Source organism: Drosophila suzukii, chromosome X (assembly GCF_043229965.1).
Source record: "Drosophila suzukii chromosome X, CBGP_Dsuzu_IsoJpt1.0, whole genome shotgun sequence".
Lineage (NCBI taxonomy): Eukaryota > Metazoa > Arthropoda > Insecta > Diptera > Drosophilidae > Drosophila > Drosophila suzukii.
In genome coordinates, this window is record NC_092084.1 from 23,551,855 (window position 1) to 23,566,097 (window position 14,243).

A 14,243-nucleotide genomic window follows, 5' to 3' on the forward strand; every position below is an offset into this window, starting at 1 on the left:
TAGCCTTTGGATCTTTTTTGGAACCGCCTTAAATTTTAAAATTGTACTTTGAAATATGCCAATTAAATTCAAGCTGCAACATTTTTAATTAAAAATCATATATTTGAATACCTTTCTTCTTAAATATTTGAAGGGATCTCTTTTCTAACCATATATATACTTGTATTATTTATAATACAAAAAGGAAACAGATTATTTTATTGGTAGAAAATGACATGAAGGATAAGCATACTACTCGTAACATGGGAAAACTAGAAGCTTAACTTTGTATTTTTCCAAGTGTATATTATGCATGCATATATACACAAGGAAGTAAATGGTCTTTGAAATACATCTTAAAATAGGTTGGACTTCAGTCTTGGGGGCATTTTTCGCAGGAATTCGGCCAAATCCCTTCTTAGCTACGTCACAAAGGAACATTTTGGGTTCCTCGCACTTCTCCCAGGAATATTTAGGCCAAGGCATTGTAATTTCCTGCAGTGTATCTTGTATAATATATGTATATACAAACGTGGAGGGACACGTGCCCGAGATGGATGGATGGATGCCTGTTTCAGCTCTGTTCTGCTGTGTTTTCCCTGCGCTTTTCCCCAACCGCCGGTTAAATGTTCTTTTGATATTCCCAACCTTATTACACACACACACACACTCACCTGTCCACGTGTGTGAGCTGCAAGTTCTGTTATTGTTTTCGCACTGGGCAAATGGGAGCAGCACGTGGCCATGACCGTCATATTGGAATGTCCTGAAAAAAAAAATGAAAAAATCAGAAGAAAAAAATAAATAAAGAAAAAAAAATAAGGACAAACACAACAAAATCAACAGCAAATCGAACTTCAATTCCAATCGAGTCGAATCAAATTGAACCTGCTTGGGTAGTTTGTCATTATGGCGGAAGGAAATCATTGTAAATGAGACCAAATTGCCCATGACTCGTTGCCCCTTTGCCCCCTTTTCCCCCATTTTCGAGCCACCTGCTATTTGCATTTCAGTATTTCCCTCTCGATAATTGAGCAAGCATGCGACCCTAACTGGGTCCAACCTTCAGCTAGCCCCAGACTAGCGCTAGTCTAGCTGGTCTAGCTGGCTAGCTCCAACACCCACTTAGACCCTAGACCTCAGCGACGCCATCGAATAGCCACAAACCCCCCATCTCCTGACCCTTTGCAGCCCATCCAAAAGTGAAAACATTCGAGTCAAGGCCAGGCGAATGGCTCTGTCTATTTGGAATCGTTTGTTTATTAATTATTTGGTTAGGCTTTTACCCGCCCCTTTCATTCATGCACTCAGCGAAAATCTTGTGGGGGAAAATCAGCCTAATGAGTAATCAGTCAAATGAGTAATTAGGCTGATTTTCCCCACAACATTTTCGGTGAGTGCATGAAAGAAGGGGGCTGGTTAAAAACCTATATGCAAAGCTTACAAAATATTTTTACCTTTTGTGGCATTTTTATTTTGAACACCTTTAAACTCTTTTTCAAGATATGTTACATAGACTTTATTTTCTGTTCAGATAACAAGATCAAAAACTACAAAAGCAGCAATCAAATTGTATTAAAAATATTTATTTAACTTTTTTTTTATAATAGTTAGTTATTGCTCATATTGTTTAACATGCCCAACTTCAATTTTTTTTGTATTTTATAATATTGTAATATGATATAGGAATATATAAAAATATATAAAAATATATCCTATATATATAATAATATATAGTATATTATTTATAATAAATAATATATCCACATATATTTTAGTATATGTAAAATGTGTTTCAATATTTACAACAAATATAATATTTTTAAGACACATGTTTTACAATATTAATATAATTTTTCCATATATACAAAATATTTATTGATTAAAAACATGTAATACTTTTAAAATGCATAAACAATTTTCTTGTTAGCTACATCAGTTTTTTGTAACCTGTATATTTTTCTGTAGTTTTACTTTCTATACTTTTAAATTTGTATAGCCATTGAAAACTACTTGAGATCTCATATATAAAATACGATTCGATTTTTGCAGTATAACTTTGGCTTTAACCGTAATCCCCCGTTTTCTAGTTGCCCACCCAATTTTTGCTACCATGTTTACCTTTTGGTTTGGCAAATATTTGAGTTTTTGCCGTCTTTTTCTGTTTGTTTGTTTTCCTGTGCGACTTTTTCTGTTTTTTTTTCTTTTGTATTTTTAATATGTTCCATTGCCAGTCGTTTCATTATGCAGTCGCTAAAGTGTGTCAACTTTGGCGCACAAGTCGAAAGTAAACATTTTTCAATTCCTCAACAATTTCTATTATTTTTTTGTGGTTTTCCATACCCCCCCACCCACTAAATACTTGAGTCACCTTAACGATTCTTGCGTTTGTCTTTTCGCATTTCAATGGACTGTGTGAGTGTGCGGTAACAATAGGGTTAGATATATTGATTTTCGATCATAAGAACCTGCAACATGCAAAGTCCAACTAACACCTCGCCCATTATATACATGCATATACATAAATATATATTTATACCGATATATATATATGCTATATACCTATATACCAGCCCAGTGACACGCCCCGCCCATTGACATTAGCCACATTTGAGTCGCCTTTGAAGGGTTTGGCCCGAAGACATCTCCCTGTCATTGTCGAGTTATCATTATTATATTAAATGAATGCGCCGCTTTGGCACGCTCCAGCCTCAGTTGCCTTATGGCCACCATCTCCGCCCCCGATCTGCCACGCCCCCCTGATTAGGAATGGTCTTACATATATGCCAGAGTCGGTGGTTCCGGCAATCAATCTCAACCAGGAGATCTAAGGAACCCCAGTTCGGGGTTAATGGCAAATGGAACCGATTTGATTAGTGTTGAAGGACCAACTACAAACTAACCGCAGTCACTCCCCAAGAAATAAGGAAAGAAATGGGTAACCCCCAACTGACCAAAATGTGCACTCAGGGTGAACTAATTGTGTAATTCAAAGTTTTCAGGTCCCAAATACACAACTCACATACAAGTTCACTGAGAAAAAATCATAATTTATATGTCATCTTAAATCTAACAGTATGTTGTTGCTGAAAAAAGTTTTGATGATTTAACGAATTTTGGAATATTATAAAAAGGATACTTTCTGGAACGAACCCAAATAGTTTTATCTAAACAAATAAGTTTTTAGCATTTAAAAATATATCAATATTATATTAGAAGCATTAGATATTTTTGAAATGCTTAGAACTGTAACGTTACAATTTCTAAAAAAATAATATAGTATATTAGTAATAAGAAAACATATTATATGATACACTTATCAAAGATCACATTTAAAATATCATTAGAAAATATAGTAACATTTAATTGAAAGCATTAGATATTGTAATAACAATTTAAATATTTTTGAAAATGCTAAACATCGGATAGTAACAACTTTTTCAAACAAAATAATAAAGTAAAATGAAAACATTTTTTATGATAGATCCCCACATATCATAGAAAAGTCCTTTTAAAAACGAATCAAGAGCTTTTTTCCCTGTGCTGAAAAAAATCTTAAGGGTGCGCTGAAAGGCAGGGCAAAAATATTACTTATCCGCCTAATTAAGCTCCAACAAAGCGAACACTTCATTATATATTTCCTGCACTCCGGCTGGCAGAGATTGTAGGGCGCGATGGGGGTGTTTGGATTTCCCGGTGAAGAAAAGAAAACGTAACCTTAATGTAATGTGAATTACGCTAAATTTATTAGGCAACAACGAGTGAGTGAGCTTTTGGGGGGGGGTGAAAGCGGAAACGGAAACCAAGGCAAACCGACAAAAGGAAGGGGAAACCCCAAAAATACACAAACACATATACGAGTACACATGCACACATACACACATGCTTATGAGGCTGGGCCTTATCGTAATCGTTACCTCCGAAAATTCAGGACCTCTTCACCCTGGATTTTCTAACCCCGAGTTGGTTACCAATTTCGTCGCTTATTTCGTATTTTCTCTCCTAGTTTCGTTTCCTTTTGCCACTTTCACTTTACTTTTTGCGTGTTGGCCGCGTTTTGTATAGGAAACTCGATAATTTCCACCAATTTCCTTTTGCATGTGTGTGTGTGAGTGTTAGCCCTGTTAGCTGGCAAAGTATGCGTGTCCATGCGAAGCTCATAAACTGTGTGTCGGCAATGAGTATGTTAATTTGGTTAGAGGTGAGAACGCAGGTGAGAAATAATTTTGGGGCGTGGCATCGGTTAAATGCCAATGCCAATGCCAACAACAACATCTCTTTCATGTGCGTGATCGGCCAAAACAACAGAAAAAAAACTACAAAAAGGAAAGAGACAGATAAAATTAGTGGGGGGTAAATGGGGTTGGTCTCCATATACCCAGCCCAATCGAAATAACTTACTAAAGTACTTCGAAAACAAAAGTTTGCCGCAAAAGACGGAAAATTACCCAACAAAATTGCACTTTCGCAATAAACTTTTCAACCCTTTAATTCCACTGCTTTCGAAGTTAGTTCATAAAGACTTGAATGTCAATTTATCAGGAATATAAGATTCCCTAGTTTGCTTTTCCAATTTTATTTCTTAATATGAGATCTTTTACCTTGTTTTAATAACATTTAAATACCATTTGTTTAAATGATTAAGGCAAATAAATATTATTTCTATTATTTAACCAAAAGCCAACCTTCTGCCATTTTGGCCATTTCAATTGCATTAACCCCATGTTGATTGGCCCCCGAGCTAATTTTATTTTGTGGCCTTTCCAAATGATTGTATGGATTTTCAAATTTCATTATGCTTAGTTAAACACACACATGGATTTTCCCATTTACCAGGAATTTAATTGAATTCCACGACAAGTGGCGTATAATACGATTTTTCGTGCGGTACTATTGAAATGCCATCATGAACAATTTGGGTTTTTCTAAGTTATCCTATTCATAAACATTTCGCATTTGAAATTCAGTGTAAATAGAATTTCTCTGCTATTTTATACTTCAATGGCTTTCCATTTGAAACGAATTGAATAAATGCGGCTGCCTATAATTTATGCTCAATGGTCTTGGCAATTGAAGGGCCCCCGGAAATGGCTAAAACTTGCAACATTTTCAAGTTAAATTACTTTCTTCGAGGCATTTATTTAATCTTCTACTGAGTTTTCTCCCTGCCGCTTTTATTATTCTTGGGGTTTTACGCTTTCCGTTTCGCTTTTCAACTTAATTAAGAAATCCAATTAACATCATTGACATTAGATGTCCCAGAATATGCGCAATTTGTTTTGTTTTTATATATTTTTTTTTTCTGGGGGCTTTCATGAGCACATGGCAGCCGAGAAATAAAAAAAAAAACAACACACAAACACACGCATCTGCCGAAAAATAGATTTTTCCTTTTGCATATGTGTATGAGTGGGGAAAACAGGACCTTTACTGGCCACCCCCCAAAATCCACACCCTTTGCTGACAAGTAGGCGTTGATGTTGATGTTGACGTTGGTCTCGTGTGTGTCCCGCCCGCCCCCAAAAAGGTCCTTCCTCCCATTGCCACCCCCTCGTTGCGTGTGTCCCGAAATTGTGCGTGTGTGCGCGGGGTTTTCTTTTGGGGTGGGGGGGGGTCGTGTTTTATGTGGGTTGTGTGGGTTTGCCGGCTGGGCGCCTGTTCGTCCAACACGCAACAAACAAACGATAACAAACAATTGTGGCAACGACATTCGGATACTCAGTGTCTCCATTTCCCATCCCCCCAAAATCCCCCAGTTTTTCCAAGTTCTCCATTTGTCTTTCCCTGATTTTGTTTTTGGAAATGTCGTACGAAATGATGATTGTAAGGGCAGGGCTGGGAATCGTGTTTTAAGTCGTGTTTACCGGCTTCAATTGGGAAATGTGTCCTTGAAGAGATTTTAGCCACTTCAAGTGACTCTCAGCTTTGGCTTACATTTCGTATACACTTTACAATAATCGGGTTTTCATGATCCAAAGAGTGCTACATTTTGGGACTTTAAAACAGATGAAACGTTTATAGGTAGGTTGTCCTTTAAGTTCATAAACAGCCACTGTTTCTAAAAGTATTCTATAGATTTCGTTGCTTTCTCTGATGTCTAAATATTATAAGGAAATCCCTAGGTAAATCTAGATATATATATAATTACATTAGCACCTCTTTACTTCTACATCTTCTATCCCTTTGACCGGCACTCAGTCGAAAAGAAAACAAAACACTTGCACTCCGATTTGTCGTTTCACTCAATTAGGATAGCACTACTCCGGGGCCGGGGGTCAAAGGACAGCCCGTCCACGCCCACGAATCTGTCAAATTATCCACATGATCGCCTCCTGTATGTACAGAGCAGGGCGGCAGAGCAGACAGACCTCAACCTCAGGAAATCCCAGTCAAGTCGGACAACTTTGGCTCATCTCCTTTCAGCTGGCTTAAACAGTGACACAAGTAACACAACTGCACGAGGAACGGGAGCCACATTCAAGCAAATCTACTTAGCATAAACCAATTCACACACACATACACGCAGGTTGGGGGCAAACACACACACACAAGCGTACATAGAGATAGAAAGGGAGAAAGCAGAAGCAGGCAGCTTTCATTACAGGGGAGTGGCTGCCTTTCACCTAGCAGCTGACAAACTGCGAAAGCCAAAAACTGATTATGGCTTTACCCATTCAAAGCGACAGCATTCTGCACTTGCAAATAGACAAATAGAAATGTGTTTGGTCTAGTGGGGAAACAACCACACAAGGAGAAAGATTTCGGAAAAAATAACTCTTAAAAATAAAGAAAATACCAATATTAAAAATCAATTAAAAGGACATAAAACCAGTGGCATGGTCACACTATACTTCCAAAGTGTGACCTTGCTAGCTAAGTTTATAGTGGCCAATGCGTCTGGTCACACTGCACCCTTTGATTCTTCCAAAAATTAAAAAATTGTTTTTGAATTGGAATTGTTACAAGTACATTTTGAGGATGTGTATGTTACTCAAATTATTCTTTCAGTGCACTTTTGGCACAACTTAAATGAGAAATAATCGAAAGCAGGCTGCAACTACATTCAACTCCAAGTGAAAATTGAAACATTTTCAGAAAGTGAAATTAAAAATAATGTTATGTACTTACCACTCAACTTGGTTGCTTTTCTTGGACCCCCGAGCCAGTCCAGAGCTTTCCCATACTTTCTTTTTTCTATTCTATTTCTCACAAGATCCCGTAAGTGAAGTACAAGTTAAGCTCGGGCCTTGTCGCCCAGTCACGTAGTCTTTTCTCTCCCAGAGAGGTGTCTTTTTTGAATGGGACACGAAAAGGGGGGACCGTGCTGTTCTTTATAAACAAATATTTGGATTTAGCAACTGAGTGAGCAGTAGGAAGAAGGCAAAGGAAGCTTAAATTCAGGCAAAAAAAAAACTTAATAGCAGCTAAAGGAAGGAAGGAATTTTATTTCCAAGCTGAATTTTAGGCGGTCCTGTGGGGCCCTCTCTCGCTTTCTCTCTGTGGCAGTGTGTGTGTGTGTGTCTAGTTTACGACTTTTACTACTTTCTTTCGACTTTCTCTCTCTCTTTTTCGCCCTCAGTGCTTATGCAAAACCGCACCCATATTGGAGGACAAGTAGGAAAGCAGATTACTTATCTTTTAGTTTTCATTTAAATATGAAGACCAAATTGTACACACACGCCGCTTTTTCCTTTTCACTTTTCTCGGCCATTAGAGGGATATATATGTATATGTATTTGTATAAAAGGAAAGCATGAAGAGGAGCTCCTTGGGTTTTTGTTTTCACGCAAAACTCTATCTTATAGCCAGATAAAGATGGAGCAGAAAGCAAGTGGATTTCTTTTTATTCACCGCCCGCCCTTTCAATTCCGGTTTTCATCTCGATTCCACTTTTTTCCCGTCTATTTTTGGTTAGACGAAAATAATTGGATTTACACCGAATCAAGAATCAAGATGAAAACTGGGCAAAGGAAGTGAAGATAGGGATAGGGATGTGGCATATGATGATGTCGTCATTGCGGAGGATAAAGTACGGTTGGCAGGAAGATGAGTCTATGTGTATTTTCCATGCGGATGTGGGCTGTGAAGGGAACTCAAATTGCAGATATTCATAAGTGAAATTTGTTATTCCAATGAGAAGGAACAGAGTTTTCTTTAAAAATGAAAACCATAAAGAAAGCTAGCTATTAAGAGGTTCTAACAATAAGAAATGGTAAAGTATATAGATCCAATTTAACTTATATAGATTTTCACACAATGCTAGTTGCTTAAGCACCCCAGCACAAAACCAGTAACAAACACTATTCGATTACTTTCTTTCAAATCAATCTTGATAATGGTTTTGCATATAAATAAATTCTAGCTCCGCAAACCGGCGTCAACACTCTCAATTCCTGGCTCGATGAAAACACCTTCCATTGCGAACCGGGAACAGATCTCATCTGGATGCAACGAAGAAGCGGCCGAGGCACTAGTGGGTATCCACTCAGACTACCCTAGGTATGAAATGTATGTATAGCCCGATCCAAACCGACAGTAGAGTATGTATATATCAGCAGCGTGCATTCATTAACCTTTTAACCTCCCCCGCCCAGTCGATAAACTCCTCCATCTAGAGTTTGTATCCAAACTGTTTTGTTGCTCCCACACCTACAAAAAAAATCGATGTACAAAAATCCATACATTTTTTTTTTAATGGAAAGAGTTTGAAGAATTTTTAATGTAAATAAATATATATCATTCCCTTTTAAACATAATTTATAAATTTGTTTTTCAAAAGTGAGGTTATAAAAGCAGAGGTTAATAACCCTTAAAAGAACCCTTTTATAAATAGGAAATTTTTGAAAAACATATTAAAGCAAACTAGAGTATAAGATGCGGAAATAAAAGGCTGCACAAACAAAGAGATACATTTGGAATATATGTATGATAGAATAAAGTAATCGTAGTGATACAAATCACAATATAGGGGGTGCCATACTCATCAGACCTAGTGTACAAACCACTTTCATATGTCATTTTAGGTGTCTAAAAGTATGCAGTGAATAAACTGACTAAATTAGTTAATTGTACTACCGAATTTAATATATATTGTTTCATTCTTTGAAAGTTGCATCCCCGATATATTTGTTTTGAAATTAATTAAAAGTCAAATTTTCGCTCAGTGTACGAGCTAATGAAAGTGCCGTGCCACTGAAGCCCGATATTGAGGGAAACGATAACCGTAACTGTGAGCAAATCATTGACTGATGGATGACCCGGGGACAGTAATTAGCTGTCAATGTCAGGACAAGTGACCCCGGGATGATGATGATGATATTGCGTGGGCGAAAATTGAAATGGGGCAAATGTCCGGTGTAATATTCATTGGGAAGCGCTCGAGAGCCCGGCCCGATTCAATTTGAGCACTCTAAAGTGAATTCAGCTCACGAATGGATTCGATTCTGGTTTGGTCTGAGTCCTGGTCTTCTGTTCTTTTGGTCCTCTGCTGCTCTGGTGTCCACATAAATCTCTATGAATGTCGTGGATGGCAAGATATTTTCCTGCAATCACGTTGGCAATTTGGCACAGTTCAGCAGTTTATAGAGGGGGCAGCAAAAAGACAGGGGATTGGATATATGGCTATGACTATGACTACGATTGTGACTGTGGCTATATGGGCATCGAAAACGAGGACAGCCTGCTGTGTTTGTGTGTGTATATGTTTTCATTTGTCAGCAAAATTTTTATTGGCCATCTTTGGCTCATCCAAAGAGCTGGGGTTTTGGTCCCCACAAATTCTCAATACCCCCTGCCCGCTCCCTTCCGTTTTTCGTCATCGGTGTCTGTGTATCTATAAGATACAAATTGATATGACACATTTAGGAAAGCCGGAGCAAAGCGAAAACACACAAATCTGTCATTCAGGCTGTAAGATTTATTAAGGTGCCGACTAGAGTTGAGCGGAGCTGAGTTGGATTCGCTCGACTTGAGTTCCGTTGAGTTGGGTTGACTTAACCCCCAGTAACCCCACCTCAGAGGAGTCTCGACAGACCTCCAGCCACTTAAGCATTAGTCAGCGATCTGTGGAATGTCCTCATGGGGTTGAGAACCTGTGAAAATGGTAAGGAAAGTGGATCAGGAGTTAACGATTAATCCCCTTCTAATTGTTTAGTACTAAATAATGGGTATTTGAATAAAAGGCAAACAAAACAACTAAGGCACAGCCTTGTTGATTAAATAAAAATTCAATTAATGAAAGGAAATTCAACAATATCACTGGCAGTCTATCTAAGTCAATCCATTATGTTGGTACCTGCTCAATCAGGAATAAAATCTAACCATCTAAACAAAAATAGATCAGCTTATAAATTGCATACTCTTCTGTTGAGATATTATGAAAAGTGTTGCACATACCAATTAGAGAAAAACCCACATTAGTTAAGCTCATTAGTAGCCTATAAATAAATAGTCACATCACAAGTAGCTTTAGATTTCAATCCATAAATAGAAACATTCATGTCAGGGAATTAAAAGAGCTTAATGTTACATGCATACTTAGATATTCTTACCGCAAAAAACATACAATTAATGAAAAGGTTGAATAGCTAAAAAAAAATAGAATTGAAAGGTCAAAGAATCAAAGAAACTAAAATGAATGGAAGTGCAATCAAAGCATTGACTGAAGATTAAATAATTAAATTAAATTCGATATTAGAACAAAGACATAAATCACTAAAGAGATTAATGATTTATCATATAATACCAATACAAATCCCTTGTTATTAAAGTATTATAGTAAACCATCAGTTTATTAAAACCAACTAGAGACCAATAGCTGTATAGAGTGAAAATGTGTTGATACTATAATTACATCCCCAACACATCCGTTAATTAAAGTAGCCAACAATCGATTTATTGGTAGTGGAAAATGTAGCACAACAAAATGGATGGCGAGTGTGGAGTGGGAAGTGTGGTAGTGAGTGTGGGCTCTGCAGAACCCATTGTCAATCTGATTGAACTCCAATAACCCCGCAGGTATATGGAAGAACGTGCTCTTACTGGCGGCAATACGTCCAGGAAGCCATCAACAAACTCGGCCAAACACAAACCCAATGTGGGCTATCGCCTGGGAAAGAGGAAAGCCCTCTTCGAGAAGCGCAAACGGATCAGCGATTACGCCCTGGTCATGGGCATGTTCGGGATCATCGTGATGGTAATCGAAAATGAGCTGAGCAGTGCTGGTGTCTACACAAAGGTAAGCAAACCATGCGTATAGTTTTACAAGAAAAATTTCAAAATTAACTTGTTAAAAAATGTTTAACAAGTGATATGATGATTTTTTTTTTTAAAATGCTGTATCAGTTCTATCTAAATACAGGGCGTATCACTTTGATACGTCCGCCATCTTGCTTTTGATCTCTTTCCATTTCGGAGAGTTTTAAATATTGATGATTATTTTTTTTTAAATGCTGTATCAATTCTATCTAAATACTTTGCGTATCACTTTGATACGTCCGCCATCTTGCTTTTGATCTCTTTTTCCATTTCGGAGAGTTTTAAATATTGCTGTCTCCCTTTTAACCAGAGCAATTTGAGACGCTATCCTCGCTCTTTTCTCTCCTCTTAATTTTTAATAAATAATACCTAATAGATTTATTTCGAAATTATTTGAAAATCTCAGCTGTGCCACAATCAATTAAATTCTGACCAATATGTTATCCATAAATCTTTAAAGACTCTTATAACTAATCTCTTAACCCACTGTTCTCCTATTTTGCAGGCATCCTTCTACTCGACAGCGTTAAAAACCTTAATATCTGTTTCGACTGTGATTCTTTTAGGACTTATAGTAGCTTACCATGCTTTGGAAGTGCAGGTGAGAGTGAGTGCAAATTGTATTCTTCTCTTCCAGATGTTATTGATGTTCTTGCTGATGGTCGTCATCGTTAACTGTTTAACGTTGCCGTCGTCACTCTCGCTCACTGTCACCATATAACCGATAGTACCCCAGATATCCCCTCCCCCAACCAAAAAAAAAATAAATTAATTTCCCCTCTATGGTCATGCTAACCCCTCGAAATCCCAAGAACCCCTCCTGTCCACCTGTCATCATCGCCATCTCGGTTTGTTTGTATGTTTGTTAGTTAGTTAGTTTGTTTGTTTGCTGTTGAAAAACGTTTTCTTGTATCCGGTTATGATTTCAACTTACTTTCCATTGTTTTTCCTTTTACTTTCAATGTGTTTCTCGCATATTGGGAGCGTGAGCAAGAGTATGGAAGACCGCGATAGAGAGTGCATGTGCCGTGTTTAGTTAGTGTGAGTGAGAGAAAGTGACAACCCGTTTCCGGTTCCGGTTCCGTTGCCCCATTCGTTCATTCCACAATCCACCTTCCCACGTTCCCCTCTTTACCTCGCTCCATTCCACCATTTCTCTGGACATTTTTCATAAAGTCCCCCTACAAAAGACAAAAACAACAAAAGAAGAGAGTTTCATTCCACCTCAAAAAATCTAAAACGAAAAAAAGAAAAGGTTATGAAAGCTGAAACACTGTACATAAAGCTAACCATTCTCATTCACCCAACTCACCTTGACCACACTCACTCTGTTCACCACAGTTGTTTTTCAATTCAAAATCCTCGCTTTTAAAATATAATTAAAAATCATTTAAGCCAAATTTCTCAAGTTAAGCTAACCTATTGTGTTATTAAAAAAATTTTCAAAAAAAATATATTACATTTTATTATCAGATTGTAAAACAACCTTTTGCGAACCCAACCCTTAATAAAAATTACATCCTCTGTGGTGAAATTTTTTTTATCGATCAATCGATCTTGGCATTTTCATTTTATTTCGTTTCATTTCCATTTTCCGCAGATCCGCTAAACATAATATAGACCGGAATTTAATGACAATTCAATGCATTCCATACCAAAATTGTTTTCGTACTCGTTTACCTCCAATATGCGCTTCAAATACCAGTTGCATGTACAGCACTATAATTTGTTTAATTTGCTCAACATTTTGATATATATGATCCATATATATATATATATATATTTATATATAATCTATACAATTTCCACTTCTACTTCCTCTTCTTCAACTTATTGGTTTCGTCTTACTTTTCTCGTTTCGTTTACCTTACAAAAAAAAAAAAAACTAACTACAAAAACCAGTAAATTTAGTTAAGACATGTGTTAAAAATTATCGTTGGCATGAGTTAAAAATATTTAGAAAAATAAATATAACTAGAAAACATACCCCAACCGATTAGAAAATTACGGTTGGGGGTCATTTCGTTTGGAACTTAGAAATATGTAGAAAGCATGGGAGCATCTATTTGCCTAGTTCGTAATTCTATTGATTCTATCTAAAAACATGAACAAAACATTATTATATACAACAACATGATTGATAACAATATTATCTATTAGCAAAATACTCGAATAAAACCGAAGAGAAGTGGAGATACTCGAAAACCCTGAACTTTCGTTAGCTTCATCGAATGAAACTGTAATACTAATGTTTGTAGGGACAAAGTCCTGTGTTCAGTGATCGAATTTGGATTGGTAATTGAAGTTTCCATATCGATAACTCGATATGGCTATCGATAGTCAGCAAATCAGCCTCGTTATCGCAATCGCAATCGAAAAAGCTAAAGCAAAAACGAAAAAAATAAACCCTATACCCCAAAAACTCTCACAACTGCATCTAACCATTTCCATGTCCATGATTCAATCAAGTCAGGTCATTGATCAGTCGTCTGTCAGTCAATCAATCAACAAAACCAGTCGTCAATCAACCAGTCAATCAAACCAGTCAGTCAGCTGATATACTTTCTATATATATATATACAATAAACCCCCTCCCAAAAATCTCATAATTCGAAATCTCTTCACACAATTTGTTCTCTCTCTATTATAATAATAACTCCGAATAAATGTTTATACCCCTAAATTAATGTTGATGTTTAAGAGTAAAATTTTAATATGTAATTACCTTCCATTATGCTTTGCAGAATTCAGTAAGTAATACTTATTATAATATCTACCATACATACTTCAATATTTGTGAGTAAATCCAAATCAAAACCATGCATAGTGTTATGTACCATATACGGAAGCAACCAATACCAATACCAAAACCAACTCAAATCAAAAACCAAAAACAGAAAACAAAAACTAAATACTGAAAACCATAAACCGAACCAACAGAACATGCCTAGAGTAGATAAACCATAGATCGTACTTAGACTGGGTATACGTACATATATAAATGTATA

At 36.8% G+C, this 14,243-nt stretch overlaps 1 protein-coding gene across 14 annotated transcripts in view; it reads left to right on the forward strand.

Annotated features, from left to right (window-relative positions):
- The window catches only part of SK (small conductance calcium-activated potassium channel), a 67,096-nt gene that overhangs the window by 32,959 nt on the left and 19,894 nt on the right, over nucleotides 1-14,243 (forward strand). For 6 of the 14 annotated variants that reach the window (XR_010654748.2, XM_065867637.2, XM_017067611.4 and 3 more), the window contains exons 4-6: nucleotides 8,342-8,487; nucleotides 10,996-11,215; nucleotides 11,741-11,842. Coding sequence is in view for 13 of the 14 variants with exons in the window: in XM_065867637.2 (XP_065723709.2) it covers nucleotides 8,342-8,487; nucleotides 10,996-11,215; nucleotides 11,741-11,842 (468 nt within the window). In the remaining variant the exon portion in view is untranslated. The remainder of the gene's footprint in view (nucleotides 1-8,341; nucleotides 8,488-10,995; nucleotides 11,216-11,740; nucleotides 11,843-14,243) is intronic. The other 8 variants (XM_017067616.4, XM_017067615.4, XM_017067620.4 and 5 more) reach the window with 3 other exon arrangements.